Consider the following 27,079-nt stretch of genomic DNA (forward strand, 5'->3'; position numbering starts at 1 on the left):
TTCTGACCTTTCATATTGAAGATATGGATTTTTTTCCCAAAAAGACATAATTGTTTTTGGTGTTTTGGGAAAAAAAAATTCATATCTTCAATACGAAAGGTCAATATTTTCAATTGATCGTCGGCTTTTCATCCCACCTACATACACTTTAACTATAAATCATCAGATTTATAAAGTTTACTTCGAGTACTGTTAAATATCAAAAATATCAATTTTTAATCATTTGCCATAAAATGTGTATTACATTGCAAATTTCAAAAAATCAAAATTATTTGATATCAGAAGGACATTCTTCGTATTCAGAATGCAATTCGATATGTCTGATGTGCTCTAATGTCCCACAATAAATACTGCCCAAACGTTCATACCCCACCCCTTAATGCCTCGAGTTTCAAAATACACCGAGTGATGTTTTTTGATCAAAAACATTGACAATTCAAGACTCTGTAAAAACAAATCAAGAATTATCTGGGATAATTGCAACTAAGTATAATGAAAGTTATGATCTAAGCTACCAGATGCATCACTAATTTCCTGACTATGATATTTAGCTGTGGGAAAAGATTACTTTAATGTTTTGGCGGGATTATTTCCCGCCAAAAATTGCAACCAAAAAGAGCATGTAGCCTTAATTACCAGATGTTTACAAGTCAAGTGCTCTTCCACCCAATTCCTTTGTTTTATATTGTTTTTAGCGATTGATAAATTGACATAACCGCAAAGAAAAGTTGTATCAACATGGGGTTTTCAGTGTCTGAAAGCTCTAAATGTCCTTTCTAGAAACATGTGTAAAACACATTTTTGACCAGGGTCGACATGCGACTCATTCCCCTTGATCATGTCACATATATGCAAATAATGTTTGGGATGTATTAAATTAATTATTCATGACACTTTGTCTCTAAACGCTCCTTGCCTTCATATAACAATAGCCCATATGCATGATACTTCCCAAATCCAAACGGGAACCACCGAGTGTGTTTACCCCCATTGTTGTGGCAGTGACTGATTATGCGTGCTGGTATATGGTCATTTTCACGGTAAAGGGTGTAACTTTGGATTTTTAACATTTTAATCCGTAGTGTTCTAATAAAGCCACAGAATTCCATGATTTTTGGCCACATAAGTCATTTAGTTAGCAGCTACCTTGGGTAGCATAATCAGCTTTGGGAGTTACTGCGTTCAGTTTAAGCAGGCTTAAATGTACTTAATATTGCCATTTTGAAAAACTATAAAAAACAGTAACATTTTTGTAAAACCCTGTGTTTTCTTCAGTTAGTTCATGGATAATTTTTCTTATCCTGAAAGTACAGTCATATGTTCAGTAAACACTGCCACATTAGATTTATTTGTGAACAGCCCTGTATTTTTGAGAACCGGACTTGATATTTGTTGTTTCGAGGCTTCATTTTCCGTTAACAATTGTTAACAAACTTTGTGGGTGTAGCTTTGGTTCATAATTCTTGGTTATTTCTTCACTTCTTCTTGATTCATAACAGTTGTTATCTTAACTTGAAATGGGTAACAAAAATTAGTCGATTTGCAAGCTTTTAAATTTTTATAAAATCTTGACTTCAAAGAGCCGTTTTCCGTTAACTTTTTGAAGCCTCCGAAACAAACTGTTCAGCAAGCTTGTGCAAATATAAATAAAAGAGCTCATCCAATCTATTTATCAAAATGTAGCAAAGTAGATCCTCAAGTCACATGTTTTTAAATCGTGGAGATATATATCACCGTTTGAAAATGGGACCCAATACAAACTTTCTGTTAACAATTGAAGCCTCCGAAACAATTGAAGCCTCCGAAACAACAATAACATTAATTATCATCTATGCATATCTAAATTGGTGTGTTTCATACTGATATCTGCATTGTAATTATTACTTGATATGTGCAGAATGTCATAAAAAAAAAAAAAATTTGACATTATGGTTAATGTTTGAAAAATATACTGATACCCAAAAAGCCTGTTTCGGAGGCTTCACATGCAAAAAACACCATACTTAACAAATGGGTGAAAAAATTAACATGTGATAAATCTACAATATCTGCCGCATAGAATCATTGATTCAATATACACAATAACAGCTTAGATGATCCCAACACTGTTGTTTTCAAAAAAACTACTTCTGCAATGTTTAACAATTGTTAACATGAAGCATCCGAAACAAAAAAAATGACTTGCTGTGATAATTAAATTTTGTCACAACTGAAATTCAATACTTAGAAGCAAAGCATGAAAATTGGTAATTGTGATATTTTTTACCTATTTTTTAAGTCAACTTGTAGTGGTTAGCCAAATATTTTACTTTATGATCACCTGTGTTGTTAACTGAAGCCTCCGAAACACAAATCGCTTGAATTGCCAATTCTAAAAATAACTCCAATTTCTGTGAAACTTGGCTGGGAGGTTCCTTTCATCAAGTAGTATTTGTACATGAAGTTAGACATTCAAATTATTTTAGGAACCCAATTAAAACTTAAAAATATGTTTAAGGTTTGGAAATTTCCATTGTAAATGACACTTGATGTTAAAATTTTTCAAAACTGCAATTACAAACATAGCAAAACATGGTATAAAATTTAACTTATATCTGTTGACTTACTTTGGAATGGGATTTCACATGTATTCCAGCTTTCATGTCATAATTTTCTGAGGTTATGTAAAATACATTTTTTCTTAGATTTTAACCAAAATGTTATGGAAATGTCAAATTTTTATTAGAAATCAAAAGGTTTAAGCCTTGAAACATTATTTTACTGGAATTTAAGTTGCTTCTATGCATGATTTAAGTACACAGAAACCTATTTAAGTGGTTTAAAATTTTGACCCAAAAAATCAAAAGTTACACCCTTTACTGTGAAAATGACCATATAGGAGCCAACACTGAGTGCGGTGAGCATGGCAGTATAATTGTGAATGTGTGACTGAGTGACTATAATTGATATGATTTGTAAGTTTTAGTGCCACTAAGATCAAAATCCAATGAATGATACCCTGGAAAATAGATGTTTATTATGGGAATAGGCTATTCCATTTAAAATCCACACTACCCCTGTGGAAGATTTGGGAAATAACTTCTACAGAGGGAGCATGTATTTCAAATGTAATTGGTCAGGGTTAATCATTTTGCCATACTCCCTCTGTATTATGGTTTTACCTATATCTTCTACAACTGTAGTGAGTATTTCAAATAGAAGTTATCCAACCGTCTATTCTATTCAAAATTCAAACTCCCTCTGTGGAAGACTTGAGCTATATCTTCCACAGGGGTAGTGTGGATTTTAAATGGAATAGCCCAATGCATGCTTGAATGATGACAGGGCACATTTTGTCAGATTCTGACAATGGGTAAGCGTTTTAGCTAGTGCCATGCCAGCTAGCCACTTATAGCCGGTAATCAGCCCGGTACTCATTTCCATTGATGACCAATACACACACCGCACTGTATTCATGATCCTTAATTGTGAGAGGTGTTTCAAAGATCAGGCCTATACAAACTACATTTCTTTTCCGAATTAGAAATATGAAAACCTGTTGTGATACGCCATGGATTTTTTAATATTATTTTTGTGTGTCAATTTGATCCAGCCCCAAACATATTATTTTATAATGGTGTATCAGAGATACCAGTCAGTTCCACTCAAAAACCTGAAAAGCGTGTGAATGCAGGCCAAAAAGCCCAAAAAACAGGCTGAAAATAAATAAAAACACTGGAATTTGAACTCACAAAAAACCTAAATTCAGGTTAAAACCTGAAAACTGGCATCTCTGGTGTATGTACATTAGTTTATAAGCTCTGCGGAATTAGTTTTTACGCCCAAATTGATACTAGACCAATCGAAATATACACCTATGTCAATACCGAACTTGAGTTAAACCAAAGTTGAGTCATTTCATATGTATATAATAATGGGCTATTCAAATTGAAATCCATACACCCTATGAAAGACATGACTTAATATCTCTTAGGCAGGGAGTGTAGATTTCAATTTGACTCACCCATTCAAGTAACCTCATTTGAAATTACCACTCCCTGTGTGGAAGATTAAGGTCATGTCTTCCATAGGGGGGTGTATAAGGCATATTGCTGATAGCGATCGATAGGCAAAAGTGATGCATGCTGGGATGGAAAAGGGTTCAAATTCCCGATCTCAGGTGACAAATTCTATAGCTTTTGAGCCCTTTTCATTCCCAGCATGCATCATGTTTGCCCATCGATCTCGATCAGCAATATACCTTATTGAGTAGCCCAGACTTGTAACGAGTCATGACTCGAGAGTCGACTTTTCAAAATTGAAATGACGACTCGGATTTTCAAATTTTCTCCATAGAGATTGTACAGTGACTCGAGTCATTTGACTCGACTTGACTCGAGATATTGCTAGAAATAACTCAACTCAACCATGAAATGACTCGACTTGTTACAACTCTGGTCAGCAGGGGCGTTTATTCTTCCGTTAATCGCCCCCAAAGGGGAGGGAATAATTTTACCCCCTTGGGGAAGAATTTTGCATTTTGAAAAAGAACAAAAAATAGAGGGGAAAAACAGAAGAAAGTCAACAGGGTTCAAGGAAGGTTAAATTAAAATTAACTAATTTGGGGAAAAATGTATAACTGGAACATGTATTATGACTATTTTTGGAATGAAATAGATGGTCACTGGCTGGCATTGACTGCTCTACAGGGTAGGTGAATTCATCAAGTGTCATTTAGGGAAGAATTATAATGGGTACATTAACATAGCATTAGCATGCATGTAGTGGTCCCTTGGCTTTACCCATTTCCATCCCAAAAATAATTATTAAAAAACAGGGAAAAGTTGGGTCAGTAATTCTTCCCTGCCTGGGCAATAGTGACTAGTGGTTATACTATAGTTAATAATGCACACAAAGATTAAGGGAGCTCTTCTTTGCATATTTCATACAAAATCCATTTTCTTTTTAGTTTGGACATCTGCCTATCTACATGTAGGGAAGCATTTGGGATTCTAAGGGAAGACAGAATCATCAATTAGTTAACAGCTCAACCTCAGCTTCAGATCCAAATCCTTGATTATCCTTCCCTAGGCCTACATGTAGATGCAATAGTTCAGTTTCAATCTTCGAACTCTGTTACAGAAGAATTTTAATTCTAAGGCTTTATAAATCAGGGGCATGCGAGTCACCACAAACATGTATATAAATGAGCTGAAAACGCTGCAAACAGTTAGCAAAAAGCTAAAAACGCCTAGCAAAAAGCAGCAATTTGGGAAGACCCTATACTTTTGTACAGAGCAAGTGTACTGGTACAAAAAAAGCTGAAAATCAAAACAAAAAAGCTGAACTCTCACACCCTTTTAAATAATAAATCACAGCTAGCTCTGAAAATAATAAAGAGCCTAGAGGTGTTTGCCTTTGAACCATTAGTCTTTAGATGCAATGGTTCAGTGTACCATCTAGGAAAGAATTTGATGTTTTTAGGGAAGACGGAATAGAACAACTCACAACTTAGCCTAAAGGTTTATATATATAAAGAAGAAGTTTCTGGGTCTGACAACACACCTATATTTAGGCAGGGAAGGGAGGGAACAAGAAAATAAGGAAAATTACATGTAGATAGCAACCAGCCTAAAATTGTACCTTTTGGCAGGGGCGGACTGGCCACTGTGGCGTTGTGGCGATCGCCACATGGGCCGCTTGGTTCTGGGCCGCTCAGGGCCGGTTGCTCAAAAAGAAGAGAAAAAGAAAGAAAAAGGAAAAGAAAGGAGAAGGGGAGAAAAAAGAAAGAGAGAAAAGGAAAAGAGGAGAATGAAAGGAAAATAGAAGAAAAGGGAGAGAATTGGGAAGGAGTATCTTAAGACATAGGCCCTAGGGCCTGAGGCATATGTCCGAGAGCCGAAGGCGTAAGGCCTAATACATAGGCCCTAGGGCTTAAGGTATAGGCCCTGGTACTAAGCTATTATAGGCCGGCCACTAGTACACCGTCGCGCATCACCATGATCACCTATAAATGGCCTTTTGAATCAATTCTCTAGAAAGTAAACACAGCAAAAGGCCAATACTCTAGATGCGATACAGTAAAATTTTTTAAATTTTAAGCCAACAGCAAAATATTGGGCTGGCTGTCAATGGAATATTGGTATTTCATTGCGGCTGCGGAATGAGGCTAGGGCCGGTATGGGCATTTGGTATTAGGCAGACATATGAGAAAGAAAGGAAAAGAGAAGAAAGGAGGGAGATCATTGAGGGGGATGAGTAATATAAGGGCCTACACAGTGTGCCCGCTGTTTGTCTGCATAGTGATATAGGGCCTAAGGCCTGTAGAAATAGGGGCACTCGACTTTCGAAGTGACGGGGATGTGCGGACATGGGACACCAGTTTGAAACTATACATGCTATAGGGGTCTTTTGGTGAGAGCTTGACGCCATATACAACCAAGGGGTCATTCAGTAAGGAGGCCTCAAAGGGGGTTCTTTCAGTGAGACTGGGACAAAACTTGGGTCAAAATATAAAAGTTGACAAATTTTTGATAATTGTTTTTCAAAAGTGATCAAAAAATTTGTCAAAAAATCTTTACAAAGGGAGGTCTTTTTGTGACAGGAAAAGAAAAAATAGGGGTCATTGAGTGAGGAGTTCAGTAATTCAGTAAAATAAAAAATAAAAAAGTGGTCATTGAGTGAGAGGGAGTTGAAAAATGGGGGTTAATGTGGGTTGTGGCCGCACTGCACGCACATCGCTTCACTCATTTTTAGTGAGTGCCCCCCTCTCAGCCTTTGGCCCTTCGGACCACCATCAGCTGTCAAAACTAGCACGGCCGGCTAGACCATCATTCGATAAACCTCTGGGCTAGGGTGCTCCATGTAATGCAGGGATTACATTACATAATACTTACAGCCACATCACTCAGTTCAATACTCAAACCAATTTCTTTCCCTTTTGATGTTTCAACTCATAGGCGTAGATACTGGGGATGGGGATAAATCCCCCTCAAATATTTTAAAGGGGATGGTCCATACAAGCCCCCATGATGACACCTGTAGGCCTATGTGAGTTTCTGACCAAATCAATCTCATATTTGGCCATTTTAGCCTAAAAAGTGTCCATTTTTTCGCGCTTCGCGCGAATCTATTCCACTGCATCATCACCAGTTTAGCTTCAATATGCCAAAAATGTCTGTGCGCTTCGCGCACATTTGTACAATAAACTTTACTTATAATGTCGCCAAAAGAATATTTTTCCAATGTCAAAAACACTGATCTACGCCACTGTGGAGTTTTATCACGCTCGCTATGAAATGATCAATGCAATTTTTGCCAAAGCTAACTAGGCCTACTATTCGCTAGATGCTGTGAACTACCAAATCGCAATAGTTTAAAAAAGTTGCTATTAACCTTTACCCAGTAGGCCTAAACAATTTTTAATGATTGAATATACTCACGATATGATAACACAGTTCTGCAAAGATGTAATTATATAGCCTATGTGTGCAAATGAGTCAAAACATAAAACATGCACACTAGGGGCCTACTTATAAATTGAATAAGGGTGGTGCAATAATTATGTGTACCCCGGGGTGAATTCTCAAAATGGTCTGCCAAAAATCGCTTGCCCCCCCCTCTGGCGTGCCAAAAATCTTTGCCCCCCTTATAATTCACCCCGGGGTACACATAATTATTGCACCACCCCTAACTGTTGGTTTGATCTTGATTATTGCAAGTGAGTGACAATGGATAGAGAATATTTCAAGTCAGGCTCTGTGTACAAATGGAATTTGGCTTCAGAAATCGTTGTCAAATCCGGGCTTCCTGACCCCTAGAATAGCTAAAACCCTTAGTTGTCCGGGGCTTCGCCCTGGATTCCCACCAGGGGCTTTGCCCTGGACCCTACCAGGGGCCCTTACGCGGGCCCCTGGACCCCCTATCTAATCGCCACGCTGCTTAGCTCGCTGCGCTCTATTTGGGTAATAGGGCCGGTCTTAATAAATTTGCCACGGCCGCCTAAAACCACCAGTCCGCCCCTGCCTTTTGGGTCCATTTTTTGGGATCTCTTTAATTGGGGAAGAATCTGAGGACGGATGTGACACAGCGCGGTAGGGTGAGGGAATAATTTCAATTTTCTGGAAGAATAGACACCCCTGCTGGTCAGTAGCCCATACTCTACCTGTTGTGGGTTCCAGAGGATCTTGGTTAGCACATGTAGCAATAGTCAAGGAGCCGATATTCTTTTGGTAGCCCAGCCATCCCCAACCTGATCCTTGGATACCAATGGAAGCAGCACTCAGCTTATCCTTCATCTTGTCAAAGGATCCAAAGTCTCTGGTAATGGCCTCACCAAGATCACCTGCAACATCAAGAGGTTATGCCACAAAGAAGTAAATTTCACATTCTGGTAGAGCACCTTTGTTTCTTAAGTGCTGACATACAGTATATTAAATTTGGTTGAGGACCAGCCCTGATAACAATGTGGATCAAAATTACCTGGTTGAGATAGTTTTGACCCTACAAGATGGGTTAAATTTCATAATGTGAATGCGATAATGTGGAGTTGATATCGACTCCACATATACCGCAAGTGGCCTTGGTCGTAGTCGTATGGGCCGAGATGGTGTACGTCAATGGAACAAAGCGAACTGTATTCACTGGGAATTGACTTCATCACATTTACATGTACATGCTAAAAAATATTTCAGTTGACAGCATGCTTAACATAAGCTTACATAAATTACTTGTTTTATGATCAGACAGGCCGTGTTACAGGCAATCCCGAATAAATGGCTTATGGTTCTGTATTCAGCGTTGGTCGATAGCCGCCACAATATCATCGCTTGTCTGGGGTTATGGCTTTATGAAATTTGGTATTTATGCTCGTGGTAATGGCGCTTTACTTATGGTCGTTCTAACATCCGGATATGTGGATTCGCTCCAATTTCTGTCATAACCCACTTTCCATGTAGATAAGCCCGGTAGTGTGAAGGCGAAATCAATGTGGATTCAATTGATGTGGATCGACACCACATTACTACCAGGTCCATACCCACATTGCACAGTGTCATCGACCCTATATCTTCATGGCAGAAATCGCCATGGTAGGTTGAATCCACAGCCACGATTGGCCATTTGGTTCAGACCTTTGAAGCTGTTTGAGACGAATAATTAGTCGAGGGACATGTCTAAGGCTACTCACAATAGGCGGGTAATTGATCTTGGTTGTGCGTGAATAAGCTTGTATACCCCATTGAGGTCAATGGTCATCGACTTTTATACTGCCTAGTGAGTGCAGCTGTACTACACGATGTAGTCCATACAGGACCAACGCAATATAAAATTAGAGTTTTGGTCCGATTTTGAGTTCAAAGCGCACGGCCAATTTTCAAAGCGCATTCTAGCGACCATCATATCTGTTCAACACATATTTTCAAGTGTATGAGACCACATCTGGTTTCTTGAGAAAAATTCATTTACGGGAGATATTCATCATTTTCTAACCCGGTATCCGAAGATTTTCGTCTGATATCAAAATCGTGCATAGCAATTCATGTGTATCGATCCTGTGTATTCATTTTAGTGTCTCTGCTGCACCAAATAATTATTAGCCAGGCGGTGTCGGTGTGCATTGTGTTATGTGAACACAGCCTAAATAAAACATAAAAGCTTACCTGCTGGTACACCTCCACCACCGGGTGATAAAATTTCCCAGAATATGCAGTGATTAATATGTCCTCCTCCATTGAATTTAAGTGCTGATTGAAGACCGATCATAGAGATAACATCACCTAAAAGCAAACAAACAAAACAATAATAAACTAGATGGACATTTGTGCTCACAGAGCACGAACACAGCTGGCAAATTGTGACCTGTTAATGACCTTTGATTCTATATCTATGTACAACATGCGAACCTGTGAAAGTAGGGTTACGTATTTGTGAGTGACACTACACTGTGCATCGGGTCATGATCGGTTTGTAGCACAATACAAACTTGATCTAGCTACAGATCTGAACCTAGCCGTAGCTGACTAGCCGTTAAGCAGAAATTACCCCAACATGACCTTTGACCCCTATTTAGAGGTTAATAACTGCGCATCGGTTATTTGGAGGGTATTGTGAAAAATCTAAACATTTTGCCTTTGGAACCGAGGAATATCCCGAGGGGCGTAGCCCCGAGGCATATTCCGAGGTCCAAAGCAAAATGTTTAGATTTTTCACAATGCCCGACATATTACCGATGCAAAGTTATTAACCTCATTCATAACCGTCACTTTAATCTCTTCACCTGACAAAGGAAAATAACACAAAGTTTGCTCAAATAGATGATTTTTACATCTTCCCTTTCCAAAAATCAATGAGGCTAAAACAGGACGACCAATAACAAAAGTGCGTATCACAATCTGTGCAAATATGGTAGCGCGCAATCCAAATATGGCAGCCAGCGCGCGCGCAGTTTGTTCGACACACAACAACACGCAAACGCCTGTCAATTGTGTGCGACATTGGAACAATTACGCATTTTGCGGTCAATTGTGAGATATTAATGACCTCAATTGCGTTTGCGTTTTCACAAATAACTAAATGTAATTGGATCGCACGCATCGCGCGTTTATTCATGAGGTTATGAATAGGAATTAAAAATTTTGTATTATATTGCTAATTAAAAAAAATCAAATAACTTGATATCTATAATACACCTCTGACATGGAAGACATGACCTTGATCTTCCACACAAGGAGTGTAGATTTCAAATGGAACCATAAATTCAGGTATCCCTATTTGAAATTCACACTCCCTGTGTGGAAAGTTAAGGTCATAACTTTTTAGGTATGTACATGTAGAGCCACAATGATACATGAAAATTACTCAGTCTAGAGGTGTATATTTAAAAACAGTTTTTGTCTATCCACTTAAACAGACCACAATCCGGTCGGTTAACCATGTAAATGGTCGCATGTCATAAGTTGGGTACAATTTCCATTACATGGTCAAAAATGACAAAAATGTATTTTTTGATATATATGTTGTATCATATATTGACAATCTCTAATAATGAACACCATTTTTAACCTTAACACATGCTTAATTTTTGAGATAATGCTTAATTACTAATTAATTAATACACAGGCGTCTATGTAAATCTCAATTTTCAAATGCGTTTTTCTCAAATCGGACCTCAATTACAAAAATGACTGTAAAATTTTTATTTTATGCAAGAATGTCATCAGATTTAGAGGATATGTTCTCAATACATTAATGCTTCAAATGAACTATTTAAAATAATTGTATGTATGTTAATTACATTGTGAAGGTCAATGACCTTTTTACGAGAAATTAGCGAGATGGTTATTCTATTATTGAGGAAATGAATATCAAGAAGAGAATGTACATTAGCTTAAATTGCTAAAAGTACTGAAATTCAACTAGGATTTCATTAAAAATGAAAAAATGGAACATACATGTAATAACCCTTTAAGGTGGTACTACACACCTTGATAAATTTGTGAATATTTTTGCATTTTTCTCAAAAAATAATATCACACTGGTAACAAAGGTATGTATATTATAGGGGCAAGGAATCCAGTTACTACACTGGAATTGCAGTGACTCAAGACAAGCGGTACATTATTTATGATAAGAAAAGAGGTACCGCTAGAATGTACCTCATTTCTTAACATATATATAATGAACCCCTTGTCTTGAATCACTGAAATTTCAGTGAAGTAATTGGATTCCTTGCCCCTATAATATACGTATATAACTTTTGTTACCAGTGTGTAGTTACTTTTTGAGAAAAATGCAAAATTAGTCACAAAATTTATCAGGGGTGTAGTACCACCTTAAGTAGTCAGTAATTGTTTTAGTTGTACAAATTCAACATTCAAAGCTGTCAATACATCATACCCTCCCTAGATTTGAAAAAGTAACCAGTAGTTTTGACATGCTGACATGTGAATTTTCACATAGCCCCTATTGCACACTCCCGCATCCGCCTGCTCCACATCCGCCTGCTCCTCCACCCCTGGCATTTTTCATTTCAACTGATGTGATTTTTTTACTGAATAATGTATAATTATATGCTTCAGTAGACTGAAAGAGTATAATATTAGGCTTAAAATGAGGTATCAACCACTGCTATAGGATATGGGGTTACGGAAAGCCAATCAATTTTGTATCACAATTTTCAGAAAAGTGTAATCCCTCCACCTTTTTAGCATACCCAACTTATGACATGCGACCAAATGAATGTTTAAAAAAATGTAAATGGATAGTGCATTTGCAGTCTGTTAAGGGATGGGGTATGAACGTTTGGACAGTATTTATTGTGGGACATGAGAGCACATTAGACTACATATCGAATTGCATTCTGAATACGAAGAATGTCCTTCTGATATCAAATAATTTAGATTTTTTGAAATTGCAATGTAATACACATTTTATGGCAAATGATTAAAATTGATATTTAAAAGTACTCAAGTAAACTTTATAAATCTGATGATTTATACTTAAAGTGTATGTAGGTGGGATGAAAGGTCGACGATCAATTGAAAATTTCACTTGATCATAGGCTTTTCCTCCCAACTACATACACTTTAAGAATATTCCGTGAAACTTTAAGTAACGGTTGCCTTGCCAGAGGTCTATACTTTGAATTTGTTACACTTTAAGAATATATCATTAGATTTATAAAATTTACTTCTGTTATGACTGTTATATATATATATCAAAAATGTGAAAAATATCAAATTTTAATAATTTGTCATAAAATTTGTATTATATCGTGAATTTCAAAAAATGAAAATTATTTGATATCAGAAAGACATTCTTCGTATTCAGAATGCAATTCGATATGTCTGATGTGCTCTCATGTCCCACAAAAAATACTGTCGAAACGCTCATTCCAGATCCCTTAAATGTGACTGAAAAGTGTAACTATTGACACACCTTCTATTTCATACCTTTTTCATGCGCCTCTGCTAGCTTCTCCTCTGTAGCATTGAGATTATTGACATAGGTCTGGTGATGTTTCATGTGATGAAGCTCCATGATGTCTTTGTTAATAATGGGTGCTAAGGCATCATATGCATAGGGTAAAGGTGGGAGTGTGTGAGCCTGCTGAGTCCTCACTGCTGATGAGATAGCCCTTGAGGCCAAGAACCTGTGAAACAAAAAAATTATGCAATCGAAACGATTAATATCATAGATTGCATATTCAAGGCCTAAAAAATGTTTGATTGGCGTAAGTCGTAACCCGACCGACCCTAAAAACAGGCCCGACCCTAGACTTATTTTTCTTATTTTTTGCAAAAAAAAAAAAAAAAAAAAAAAAAAAGAAGTCCCAAAGCCGTTATCATACGCGATTTACAGCTTAAAATGTGTGTAAAAAAACAAAAACAAAAAACCAAACCAATTACCGACCGACCTACCCTAATTTTTTTATGTTACGCCAATCAAACAATTTTTTTAGGCCAAATTAAAAGGTAAAGGTGGGAGTGTGTGGTTAGATGACATACTCATAAATATCAACATTTTATTATTTTTTATATCTGGTATTCTTAACCTCCTGCGAGGAAATTTTGGATACAATCATTAAGACCGTATCAATGACCCACACCTACATGTATGGAAGGCCATAACCGCCAGTGGCGTAGCTGGCGGGGGGCACTGCCCCTGGCAAAATTGCCTATTTGGGCCCCCCCCGCCCCTCAGACCCTCGCCCCCTAGCTATTTGGGACCCCCCCGCCCCTAGCGAAGGAAAAAAAAAAAGGAAAAAGAGAGAGAGGAAAAAGACAGGAAAAGAAGGGGAAAAGCGAGGGGAGATAGGGAGAGGAGGGGAAAAGAGATGGGGAATCCATACGATATGCAATGCCATACGATTATTGTCAATAAGCCTGGCAACAATTGTCTATTTGGGCCCCCGCCCCCCTAGTGCGGGGAAAAAAGAGAAAGGATGGAGAGAGAGGAAAAATATGGGGAAGAGAAGGGAAAGAGAAAGAGGGAATCCATAGGCCTACGATATGTAGGGCCATACAATTATTATCAATATACTCGACAATAAACTTGTAATGACTTCTTGAAGACAAAGAAATATAAATCTTTTGAAATGCTAATTGCACAAAAGCACCTATAGGAACAGTATATTGACTAAAACAATAAAATGGTCAACCCAAAAAGAAAAGTCGAAAAAGGTGGTCAAGAAGGCTGTGTCCGACATGTTTCTTGTAGCATGCCCCAACCGAAAATTTTCAGTATCGACACAAAATTGGCCGATTAAGTCATTTACCATTGAGCCATTTCAAACTTGGGGCCGGATTTATGATTAGACCAGATGGGTACCGGGTCCAGGCCCCTAAAATAGCCTAAGGTATGTTCCCCAAAACACCATGTTTTGGACCGAAATATGGTAACATTGCTAAATTTTGCGCGCACTTTAACCAGAAAATTAGCAAGAATTATGGCCAAAATTCATTTATTAAGACCAAATTAGTAATAAAAAAGCAAATTTCCTCAGTAATAACCTGGTTTACCATTATCTCTCTTGGGCCACTGTATTGCCAAATTTAAACGTATTTTTTATTTTTCTTGAGTGTACTTTTCTTACACTTTCTTTTCGATGGGAGTGCGTCGCACCACTCGCACCTACCCCAATTTTCGTTTGGTGGATTTGGGCCCCCGCCCCATACAGGCTTGCCCCCCCTGGAAAAAATCCCAGCTACGCCACTGATAACCACCATAACTTATGCACAACACTACGCAAGTATGTGGCTTTGCGTGGATACAAGGACTAGTTGACGGCTATGAAAGGCCTTTATCGCCATAACATCATAACTTGTAATGTCAAAACTTGTGCACAACACTTCATATGGATATGGCCTTAAGACCACACCTATGGGGTCCTCACTGCTGATAAGATGGCCCTTGACCTTTGACCTCTTGCTGGGGCCAAAACAGGCAAAATGCAACTTTTCGGGGTAGGGCCCTAGGTGTGCCACATACCGGGCCTAATATTTTTGTTAATTTTAGGGCTGCTAGCCTTGACACTCATGTGGATGGAGGAGAAGGAGAAGCAAGAATCATAAATGCTGGCATAAACTGGCTTCTTGCACGAACGGGCATATATATGCCTAACCTTTTCAGTACTATTCTACCCACCACACCTTTGAACCTTGCAGAAAACAATTAAAAGGTTTAATTTGTTTTACAATCAGGGTAATTTGGGCTGAGCACCATGTACAGGGTGTATCAAAATGATTGGTACCGGATATGTGACAATTTCAAAAATATATCAAAAATATAAAATTGCCAAATATAGTTTTTGTACTATAGATAGAAAGGGGCATGTTAACTTATTGATCTAATAATCTGAACAAAATAGGTTGATGCATCTAGGAGCTATTGTCATTTAAACAAAGATCGACGTACATGTAATCATGGTTTTATTTACTTACACAAGATGAATAGGTTCACGTATACGTACTGCTTGAACTATTTATTGCATACATGCTCAATATCTCACTTCAGTCTACATAACATAAAATTGCTTTACACATACTTTTAGAAAGATAGTTCCTGAAGTCTCTGCCTTACGACTCTGGCAGTGTGAGGTGAAGCCCTATTTTGAATGAACTTAACAATAACACCTGGGATGGATCCATTCTGTAACTGCCCATATCAAATTTTTAAACATTGTAAGTTATAGCATGTTTGCATGGGACCCTCCTTGCTCTTGGAAACTAGATCTTTTCTAGAGCTTTGTGAAAGCATGCTGAAGTGTGCAATACTGTGGAGCCATTCCATTAAGGGAAGGGGTATGAACGTTTGGACAGTATTTATTGTGGGACATTGGAGCACATCAGACATATCGAATTGCATTCTGAATCTGAAGAATGTCTTTCTGATATCAAATAATTTTGATTTTTGAAATTAGCAGCGTAATACACATTTTATGGCAAATCATTAAAATTGATATTTTTGATATTTAACAGTACTAAAAGTAAACTTTATAAATCTGATGATTTATACTTTTAGGTGGGATGAAAAGCCGACGATCAATTAAAAATTTTGACCTTTCGTATTGAAGATATGGAATTTTTTCCCAAAACACAAAAAAAATTAGGTCTTTTTGGGAAAAAAAATCAATATCTTCAATATGAAAGGTCAACATTTTCAATTGATCGTCGGCTTTTCCTCCCAGCTACATACACTTTAAGAATACATCATTAGATTTATAAAATTTACTTGAGGACTGTTATATATCAAAATTTGAAAAATATCAATTTTTATAATTTGTCATAAAATTTGTATTATATCGTGAATTTCAAAAATGAAAATTATTTGATATCAGAAAGACATGCCTTGTATTCAGAATGCAATTCGATACGTCTGAAGAGCTCTCATGTCCCACAAAAAATACTGTCGAAACGCTCAAAATGCTCATTCCAGATCCCTTAACTCAACCAGGTCTAACATTGTCTATTGCTCAAGAACTCTAGCTTTGAATTTGCACACGATAGTTACGCATTCGATGCTCGAGTACTTTACTATGGTTTTTCGGTCAGACAGCGGTTCAATTTTTTACACCGGAGGTTATTTATTCTGTTAATGTTGAAATTTGAATGAAAGTTATTTCGATGAGTCAACTGTATCTTTTGAGCAAGATTTGCATATTTTGGACAGTCTAAAATTTTGCTGAAGTGTAATTTTAGCAACATTTTTGATGCAATCGCCTGTCGTGATCGGCTGTGTTTACTTCTGACCTTCCATTGCTTTACACGGTGTCATGCTTCAGCGAATCCGACTAGATTTTGAATGCAACTTGTCTCTAGCCTAGAATGTGAAGCTATCAGTGAGCAAATTCTTGGCTAGAGTTCTCGAGCAAATTGTCTACAGTCTCTATCCATTCTGCCACTCCATCTACTTAGTAATCTCAATGCATCTTATACTACCATTTCAGTTACCGCCCTAGAAGGTGTAAATACACAAACTTCTTTCACCCCAACTAAATTATTCAAGTCAATAAGGTATTACGGCTTTGACTATCAACCTTTACAGGCTTTGACTCCCGGGCTTTGACTATGCTAGGTGAATTCATATTTGCCATCAAACTGCATCATTTTATAAAAGAAAGCCAAAACTGAAAACCTTTTTGTCATGTAGCACTTTCCGTAGCAAATTAAAGTTACATCTTGTCAAAGATTGACTTTCATCAAAAAGATTCAGCTAACAAAACAGCATTTCGGTGGTGTTTCTAGATCTTAAGTCTCATGATGATAGCATATCTTTTCTATTCTCTTGGTCGGACTGACGTCACAAAGGGGAAATAGCCTTGTAAAACCAGTGTGCGCATACATGTACATGTATGTGCAGTTCCCCTTTCTCGTGCTGGTTGCTATGTTTGTATTTACGAAAAATTGTAGCGTGCTTTTTTGAGCCCACCAGTCAGATTCACATGGGACTTAAACAATCACTGGTGGGTCAAAGCAGGTTGCCCCTACTGTCACACTCAATTAAGTAGAATTACTACCATGGGTAAATAGCAGGGACTTTGTAGTACTCCCAGACTTGAATTCAGGGTGAAGGTCAGCTCCCGGGTCAGCTGCATGCAGTTTATACATTCCATTTGTGATTTGTGAATTGGGTTATTCAACTTGCAGTTGGCAGGTCTTTTATTAAATAGTTAAGTTTCCAAAGAAAGAATTTTGTTTCAAAAATCTTCATTTGAACAAATAATTTAAACTTATAAGTTGCACCAGAGATATGAGACAAAGGCAATTATTGTATATTGTTCCACATTTTAATTTAAATGCTTTAATTATATCTGGGTTGTATGGATAATACAGCATACATTTTAGTTTGTGTCTTGGGTCTTGTTTATATTACTTAAATATTTTTTTACAAATATTATTTGTCTACAACATACTGAGGATATACATATGCATGCATGGCGTCTTTTGATCATGCATCCATGTATCATAAAGAAATCACACATTGTCCATTTTATTTTCATTGTAACTTTTAAGAAAACATCTGATAAAAAAAGTTGTAACACTTGTGAAACATCACTCCTCTCCCAACCACATGATGTATGGTCAATTCTTAAAGTTAAATCCTGGGAGTTAAATACTATTTTGATTACATAAAATCTGCACAAAAAGTAACACAGCTGTTATAAATACGCCTATAGCTTATAGAACTAATAATTGTTTTCACAATATTTCAACATAGAAAGAAGGGTGATTTATTTGCATGCATTTTGATACCCCATTTGTCAAATTTCGTTCAATATTAGGAACACAGTAGAGCTTTTAAAGAAAAATACCCGAATTTAAAAGTTGCCGTTCACAACGATCAATGGTTATTATGCAGCATTGGGACACGTAAAACCCTCCATTATCTTTGTGCTGAATTCAAATTAATACAAATCTAGCTGCAACTTTTAAATTTGGGGATTTTTCTTTAAAAATACTGCTGTGTTTTTAATATTGAACGAAATTGGATGAATGTGGTATCAAAATGAATCATCCTAGTAGAACTATCTATGTTGCAATATTGTGAAAACAATTATTAGTTCTGAAGCTATAGGCGTATTTATAACAGAGCTGCATTTTATAACAGAGTGTCTGACATTCATTTTACAATGTTGCCGCATGCATGAGCATCACATTCACTACAAGGAGTTTTAAAGGCCATGTTAAAGTTTTAATTGATTCTTCTTAGTTCTTTGCATTCGTTCTTTTGCCAGTTTTCCTAAATTGGGTGATGTGCACACCTTGGTTTGAATTAGCATTTTAATGTGCTCTGTATACTTTTAAAATGTTGACTGACGTCCTGACTTTGGCAAATGGCCTCAAACACATGCTCACAGTCACAGATTGTACATATATGTCATCTTTACATAACAGTAACTTGTTCATATCATAAAGACATTGTACAAAAACATTTGGGAAACATTCAAATTCTCATTCTAAAAAAAGCCATCATAATGATGATGAACCTATGATGAAAGAGAAGACAAGCCAACTGAAAAAGTTGTAACTGATGGACTACACAAAACAATTAAGTGCTATATATTTATGATTCTAGTAGGCCCTACTGACATAATTCAAATATTTTCATTTATCTTTATTCATATAGCTCTAATGCACAAATACTGCTGTATTAAGGTTTGTGAATAATTTATCAATGCAACGCATGGCCAATTTCAAGACTTGTTACACAATATGTACACTTGTTAAACATAGACTTCTTATACACAACAAAGAGACATGTCTTTTAAATTTTGTCTAATAAAGATCCATCCACAAAGTGTGACATGTCATTTCAAAAACAGACACTTTTGGGCAGGTTACCAATTTTGAGGTTTTTACATAGGCCTATCTTAAATTTAGAGATATTTTGCTCCACAACGCCATTTTCCCTAATGAAATCAGACATTCCTTAGCAAAGATATTGAGTTTGTAAGTTATGGTATTATAAAATTAGAAATTGAGATATCAGCCTTTAAAAATATCATTGACAATGTTGAGAGTAGGAATAAAAAAAAAAAATGTCTCAAAAAATACAGGATGCCAGTTATATTCGGTCTGAAACTATCAGACAATATTTGAAACATTAATAACATCACAAATTATAACAAACCCAAATTGTGAAAAAAAAAATCACCCCAGGCAGATTTTTGGCTATTCCTCCATTTATGATCCTGCCCAAGAGTGTCTGCTTTGGATATACCACATCACAAATAATCTTAATTTTAGAATAATTTTTAACCAAACAGACGATTTCAGTAATACCACACTGATAATTTAAATAAAGATGCTTAATTACACCCTGGGAGATCCATATTGAAAATTCTAAAATACATCTCATAGGCCCTATTCATGTCGTCACATGCAATATAATCCTTGCATTTTGATGGCTTTTAAACAGGCTAATCCAGATGATGCAGTTTACGAACAAGCGAAAAATATAAGAGGCACTCTCTCACGCCACTGTTCCACGATATAATTGTCGTCTCCGATGTATTCCTTAAAATAACCTGGATGGTTCTTTAATGTTATGTACCTCTACGCTTCCAATGACAGTACATATTTCCATGTTCATTGATAATTTGCCTATTCCATTTGGTTTATGGCATGCAGATCTGTATTACAAGATGGATGGAGTGATAAGCGTCAGCTTTGCAGTTACACAATTCTGAAAATAATTCTGGTGCATGTACAATCAAGTTTGATGACAACGTCACTAGACTGTTTGATGTGACACAAAGGCCTTTCCTTCGTTTCTATATTTCAAATTGTTCTGTAAAGTGTGTGGAGGCTTGTGGATCAACGTCTAGGCGTTGTGCCTGTGGGTAGCGCACTATAAATCACTGCTTTTTTTTTTTTTATATATTCCACAGTGAATGGAAGTGGATGATGAGATAATTATGTTGATTATTGCACATTGTTGAATCCAAGTCAAAGGTTGATGAGTAGGTTTTTTTCACAAACATTCTATCTTCCTCTTCTTTGAAAACCTGCAAAATATAATTAAAAAAACATAAGAGTCTATCCCATTTTAAAACAAACATGCCTATTAAAACCAGTAGGCCTAAATGAGGTCAGTTCATAGTCATGCATATCATTAATAATCTACCCATATGCAAACTCCCAGCACTCTTGCTCTGTTAATATGGTTTATGTGTGTCAAGTTCACAAGCATATTTGCCTGTTATAAGTTTGTAATGGTGAAAGTCAGGGGCATATAGCCAGTTTTCTTGGTCAAGGATAGAAAAAATTTCTTTTCCTTTGACTTCCCAAATTTCTCTTTCATTTTTTGTCAGGGAAATACTTTTCTCTTTAATTGTTTTTTGTCAGGTGGGGGGAGGGGGGGCACTCTGATTCCTGCCCACTGCTGGCTACACTATTGTAGAGGATGTTTTGAACTTGCAGTTTCCATTGCAACCATTGCTATAGGCCTACTTTAAGGTGAATATTTTCCTGATTTGGTTCACATTCATATTACATGCAAAATTTGTCTTACATTCTATTAATTAAAGTAGTTTAACATAAGTATTGAAATAAATGTTCATGATGATTTCAAATATTTGTAGGCCTAATATTAATCCCGATAGTTTTCATTTACATCAGGTTAATATTGCGCCAACACCACCAATGGTATCACATTTGAATTCCTGAAGCATTGCAAAGTACATCACAAGCAAAAATAAGGGTTATGCACTGTAAATGGTAAAAAGATCGAATAGGCCTAGATATCCTAATATTCTAAATTTGGGCAGTTATAATTATTTGCATTGTGTGAGGTTTTATATGACAATTAAAGGTTCAAGAACTTGCTCCCATTTGACTGACAAAGGTGTGAAACAAATATTTTAGGTTGAAAATATCAACAAAACATATGTGCTAATCTAGGTCATTTCTAATGTAAAATTTTCTGTCTACAGCTATTACTTAAAACCTATCTAGTATAGTCAAAACAAAAATGATTTTGGGTTATTTTTCTGAATTTGGGCAGTTGCATTGTTTGCAATTTTATTATGTGACAGTAACATGCAGTTAAAGTTTGAAGTCAGTAAAGGTCTTTTTAATCTCTCTCATATTATGATTTTGTTTTACCCTTTACAATACTATGGCAATTTTTCTTACTTTACACATGGATAACAATTATTCACATATTGAACATTAAAAAAAAAAAAAATAATATACTGAAATTATGTACTCACCATATCTCGACGAGCATGTTTTTAAATGATTAAATGATGATCGAATCCAATCCAAGAAACTTTACTTCATATTGATTTTCATCATCAGTGTGGATGGTGCAGTAAGGTTCTCATCTGCCAATGTGGTCTATAGCTATTCCCAACCTTAAACACATTATATCATGTATAGCCTGACATAGCTAGTGTAGTGCTGCTGTGCTAGTCCGAACAAAAACTTTAAGCATCTGACAGAACTCAAGCAGTCCTCAACATACATCACTAGGATCCACAACATGTTCATCTATCAGGGCACAGTTCTTTAACACCAATACATTTGTACATTCATTGAATGACCTTTGAAAATTTGAGTACACAAACTCATACTCTGCAATTAGAGGTTATTTTGCAATATTAGTGTTTAATTGAGATTATTGAACTATGCCATTGGGATGAGGCCACTGTGGTCCATAGTGCATGTATCAGTTTGGTATTAAATTTCAGTGTCTCTGACCTGTTCAAGTTCAAGTTCAGGTTGTAATTGGACCAACAGATGTGTTATGAATGAAACTTGATAAACAATACACTTGACCTCCATGACCTATCCAATTACTGATTTCACCCACTACAAGATTTCTGATCAACAAGAGTCCCCAAGGCCTGTCAAAATTTGAATTATGGATTGCAGTCTTACACAGGGTTAGTGCAAGCCAGAATTCAACCCAGCACGCTAAACTTTTCGTAATGGCGCACGCTTGTGCAAAGGGGACGAAGGGGACAATGTTCCCGGATGTCCGGCCGAGTGAATGTGGAACTCCCGGGGTGGAACTGCTATCAATATCAAAATCCCTCTAAAATTCCATGTGCGAGTGTCTCATCACCATAAAAAATCATATATGTGTACATCCATATCAAAACGATGCACTTGTCGACTGCTACATGTGTCTCATTTCACATAATAGCTAGGAATAAATACCAGACTCATCTCAAGTGTAGGTCACTTCAAATCATCCCAAGTCACATGTTTAAGGAATGTTCTCTGTATTCCTATCCTAAACCATGTGACTAGGTGATGATTTGAAGAGGTGATGATATCATTAAATTTATAAAAATTTGCTTTGAGGACTGCTATATCTCCAAAATGTGAAAAATATCAAATTTTAATAATTGTGACCCGGCAGCACAAATGAGCCGTAAATTCCCTAAATTGTATTCTGAGTTACGGTGTAAAATATCGTGAATTTCATAAAATGAAAATTATTTGATATTAAATCAGAAACACATTCTTCGTATTCAGAATTCATGCAATTCGATAGGTCTGATGTGCTCTCGAGCTCGTGTCCCACAAAAAATGCTGTCGAAACGCTCATTCCAGTTCCCTTAAGGTTTGCCTCTCAATCTCTCATACCTATAATCTGCAAGAAAATTTTTGGTACATAAACATTATGTAGCCAGAGCAGCTAGTGTTCGAAAATCGAAATATGCCTCAAAAAGTTACAGGCCAGCCGGGCTTGACCTTAAAAAGTTACCGGCCAGCCGGGCCTAGATGATAGTCAGTCATTTATCTTTTGGTCGTTATATGACTATCATTTGAGGACCGAGTTGTTATGATATATCTTCCGAGGAGCAATTTCAGACAATAGCTGGGCTGGGGATTAGTGGGGCAGAGGTTATCTATTGAATCCTTTCATGACCACTGAAGCATAGTCAAGTCTGCCAAGGACACTCGGCACAAATTGAAAGACCATGTCAACTCTCGACAAATGCATGCATGTCAAAGGTCATACGACACCAATTTGGTGTTTGTTATGCTCCTCGAAATTAGTACCCTAACCCTAACCCCTAAGGGCTTTTCGTGACGGGAAGGAAAGAAGGAAAGAATAAAGAGAGAAAAGAAGGAAAGAAGTTGTTTGCTCTGGGTGGGATTCGAACCGAGACCCCTCGCATGCCAAGCACTCGGTCGGCGACACTTTGCCACGGGTCTTGGGCTTCAGCTGGCCAGCGAAACCGTGCCTATATATCACTTAGGCGATTGCGTCATCACACCACGTGGGATGCATGCACGAACAGCGCATATGGTCATTTTCACAGTAAAGGGTGTAACTTTTGATTTTTAGGGTCAAAATTTCAAACCACTTAAATATGTTTCTGTTTACTGAAATCATGCATAGAAGCAACTTAAATTCCAGTAAAATAATGTTTCAAGGCTTAAACCTTTTGATTTCTAATAAAAAATTTGACATTTCCATAACATTTTGGTTAAAATCTAAGAAAAAATGTATTTTACATAACCTCAGAAAATTATGACATGAAAGGTGGAATACATGTGAAATCCCATTCCAAAGTAAGTCAACAGATATAAGTTAAATTTTATACCATGTTTTGCTATGTTTGTAATTGCAGTTTTGAAAATTTTTAACATCAAGTGTCATTTACAATGGAAATTTCCAAACCTTAAACATATTTTTTAAGTTTTAATTGGGTTCCTAAAATAATTTGAATGTCTAACTTCATGTACAAATACTACTTGATGAAGGGAACCTCCCAGCCAAGTTTCACAGAAATTGGAGTTATTTTTTAGAATTGGCAATTGAAGCGATTTGTGTTTCGGAGGCTTCAGTTAACAACACAGGTGATCATAAAAGTAAAATATTTAGCTAACTACTACAAGTTGACATAAAAAAATAGATAAAAAATATCACAATTACCAATTTTCATGCTTTGCCTCTAAGTATTGAATTTCAGTTGTGACAAAAATTAAATTATCACAGCAAGTCATTTTTTTTTTGTTTCGGAGGCTTCATGTTAACAATTGTTAAACATTGCAGAAGTAGTTTTTTTGAAAACAACAGTGTTGGGATCATCTAAGCTGTTATTTTCTTGTGTGTATTGAATCAATGATTCTATGCGGCAGATATTGCAGATTTATCACATGTTAATTTTTTCACCCATTTGCTAAGTATGGTGTTTTTTGCATGTGAAGCCTCCGAAACAGGATTTTTGGGTATCAGTATATTTTTCAAACATTAACCATAATGTCAATTTTTTTTTTAATTTATGACATTCTGCACATATCAAGTAATAATTACAATGCAGATATCAGTATGAAACACACCAATTTAGATATATATGCATAGATGATAATTAATCTTATTATTGTTTCGGAGGCTTCATTTGTTTCGGAGGCTTCAATTGTTAACGGAAAGTTTGTATTGGGTCCCATTTTCAAACGGTGATATATATCTCCACGATTTAAAAACATGTGACTTGAGGATCTACTTTGCTACATTTTGATAAATAGATTGGATGAGCTCTTTTATTTATATTTGCACAAGCTTGCTGAACAGTTTGTTTCGAGGCTTCAAAAAGTTAACGGAAAAACGGCTCTTTGAAGTCAAGATTTTATAAAAATTTTAAAAGCTTGCAAATCGACTAATTTTTGTTACCCATTTCAAGTTAAGATAACAACTGTTATGAATCAAGAAGAAGTGAAGAAATAACCAAGAATTATGAACCAAAGCTACACCCACAAAGTTTGTTAACAATTGTTAACGGAAAATGAAACCTCGAAACGACAAATATCGAAGTCCGGTTCTCAAAAATACAGGGCTGTTCACAATTAAATCTAATGTGGCAGTGTTTACTGAACATATGACTGTACTTTCAGGATAAGAAAAATTATCCATGAACTAACTGAAGAAAACACAGGGTTTTACAAAAATGTTACTGTTTTTTATAGTTTTTCAAAATGGCAATATTAGGTACATTTAAGCCTGCTAAAACTGAACGCAGTAACTCCCGAAGATGATTATGCTACCCAAGGTAGCTGCTAACTAGATGACTTATGTGGCCAAAAATCATGGAATTCTGTGGCTTTATTAGAACACTACGGATTAATGTTAAAAATCCAAAGTTACACCCTTTACCGTGAAAATGACCATATATCATAATCAAGTAGTATTTTGTAGTATTCAGGCGTGTTAGGGTTAAGGAAGCCTATACTGAGTTTCGATAGTGGTAACCTAACCCTAAGAAGAGTTTACAGTCAATGGGAAGGGAAAGAAGGAAAGAATAAAGAGAGAAAAGAAGGAAAGAAGTTGTTTGCTCTGGGTGGGATTCGAACCGAGACCCTCGCATGCCAAGCACTCGGTCGGCGACACTTTGCCACGGGTCTTGGGCTTTGCTGGCCAGCGAAACCGTGCCTATATTAGGGCGATTGCATCATCACACCACGTGGGATGCATGCACGAACAGCGCATATATCAAGTAGTATTTTGTAGTATTCAGGCGTGTTAGGGTTAAATGTCTGAGCCGGGCCCGGGCCGGCAACTAGATGCCAGTCAGAAAAGTTACCGGCCAGGCCAAAAAGTTACAGGCCAATGGCCGGCTGACCGGCCCTATTTCAAACGCTGAGCCAGAGGTTTCCAGTAGTGGTATAAAAATCTCAACTTTTTTTGGAGAAAAGTGAGGGGCTGAGGTTGTGGATTGACAAAATGCCCTTTTATTTTTAAGCTTTTTAAAATACATCATTTATAAATGCATTCAATCATGATATTTATGATATATCCATGATATCACTAGCCCGGGATCACTAGACTGACTACTCAGATTAAAACCATTTTTACAAACATCATTCCGTGTGATTACCTTCCAGATGATGCTATTCGTGAGAACATTGTGACAAGATTTGCTGTCCAGTGTTAGTAAAACAGCTCCTTCTTTCCGAAATCAGCTAGCTCTGGGCACCAATGAACTTTAACCTTTCACCTCGCGGAACTCATCAGATGGCATTGCCGGGGTGGCACTAAATTCACGGTTTTTGTATTAGCAACGCAAACCTATGGCGAATTTTGTTGGTTTGCTTTCAACAAAGTGAGGCAAGTGTTATGTGCCCCAAAATATTCCATAACATGAAAAGTTAGGTATTTTGTCATCAAAACATTAATTTTCACTTTGATATTTATCTCCATTTGTTTGAATTTGGAACATTCTAGAGATTCATGGAGTATTCTGGAATAAATGATTAAAGGAGGATTTCGTGATCCTAGCATCCTCTTTTTATGACATTTTTTTCAGTACCGGTAGATATCCACGAAAAAAGCTTATTCCCAAAATTTCAGTTGATTCCGATTTTGCGTTTGCGAGTTATGCATGATTTTGTGTGTTACACTGCTCCATAGGCCACTGTCGTCAAATTTGACGATATTTTTGCTCAACAAATTAATCTGCACTCTTGGTACATAGGCCTGCCGCCTAAACACTACGTAGCCAGAGGTTTCCAGTGGTATCAACATTTTTTGAGAAGGGGGGGGGGTCTGTGCATCACCATGCCCTTAGCCCTTTAAAGTGAACAAGAAACTCACTAAATTGAGGCATTTTATGAGAAGTTTCTAGATTTAGTCATGAACATGA

At 36.7% G+C, this 27,079-nt stretch overlaps 1 protein-coding gene across 1 annotated transcript in view; it reads right to left on the reverse strand.

The window, feature by feature from the left end:
* The window catches only part of LOC140141279 (superoxide dismutase [Mn], mitochondrial-like), a 32,096-nt gene extending 5,659 nt beyond the window's left edge, over positions 1-26,437 (reverse strand). The window contains exons 1-4 of the mRNA XM_072163091.1: positions 26,315-26,437; positions 12,930-13,129; positions 9,639-9,755; positions 8,144-8,323 (exon numbers count right to left, since the gene is read on the reverse strand). Of these exons, the coding sequence (XP_072019192.1) occupies positions 8,144-8,323; positions 9,639-9,755; positions 12,930-13,129; positions 26,315-26,343 (526 nt within the window). The 5' untranslated portion in view covers positions 26,344-26,437. The remainder of the gene's footprint in view (positions 1-8,143; positions 8,324-9,638; positions 9,756-12,929; positions 13,130-26,314) is intronic.
* Positions 26,438-27,079: the final 642 nt, after the last annotated feature.

The sequence above is a fragment of the Amphiura filiformis genome, chromosome 19 (genome assembly GCF_039555335.1).
Source record: "Amphiura filiformis chromosome 19, Afil_fr2py, whole genome shotgun sequence".
NCBI lineage: Eukaryota > Metazoa > Echinodermata > Ophiuroidea > Amphilepidida > Amphiuridae > Amphiura > Amphiura filiformis.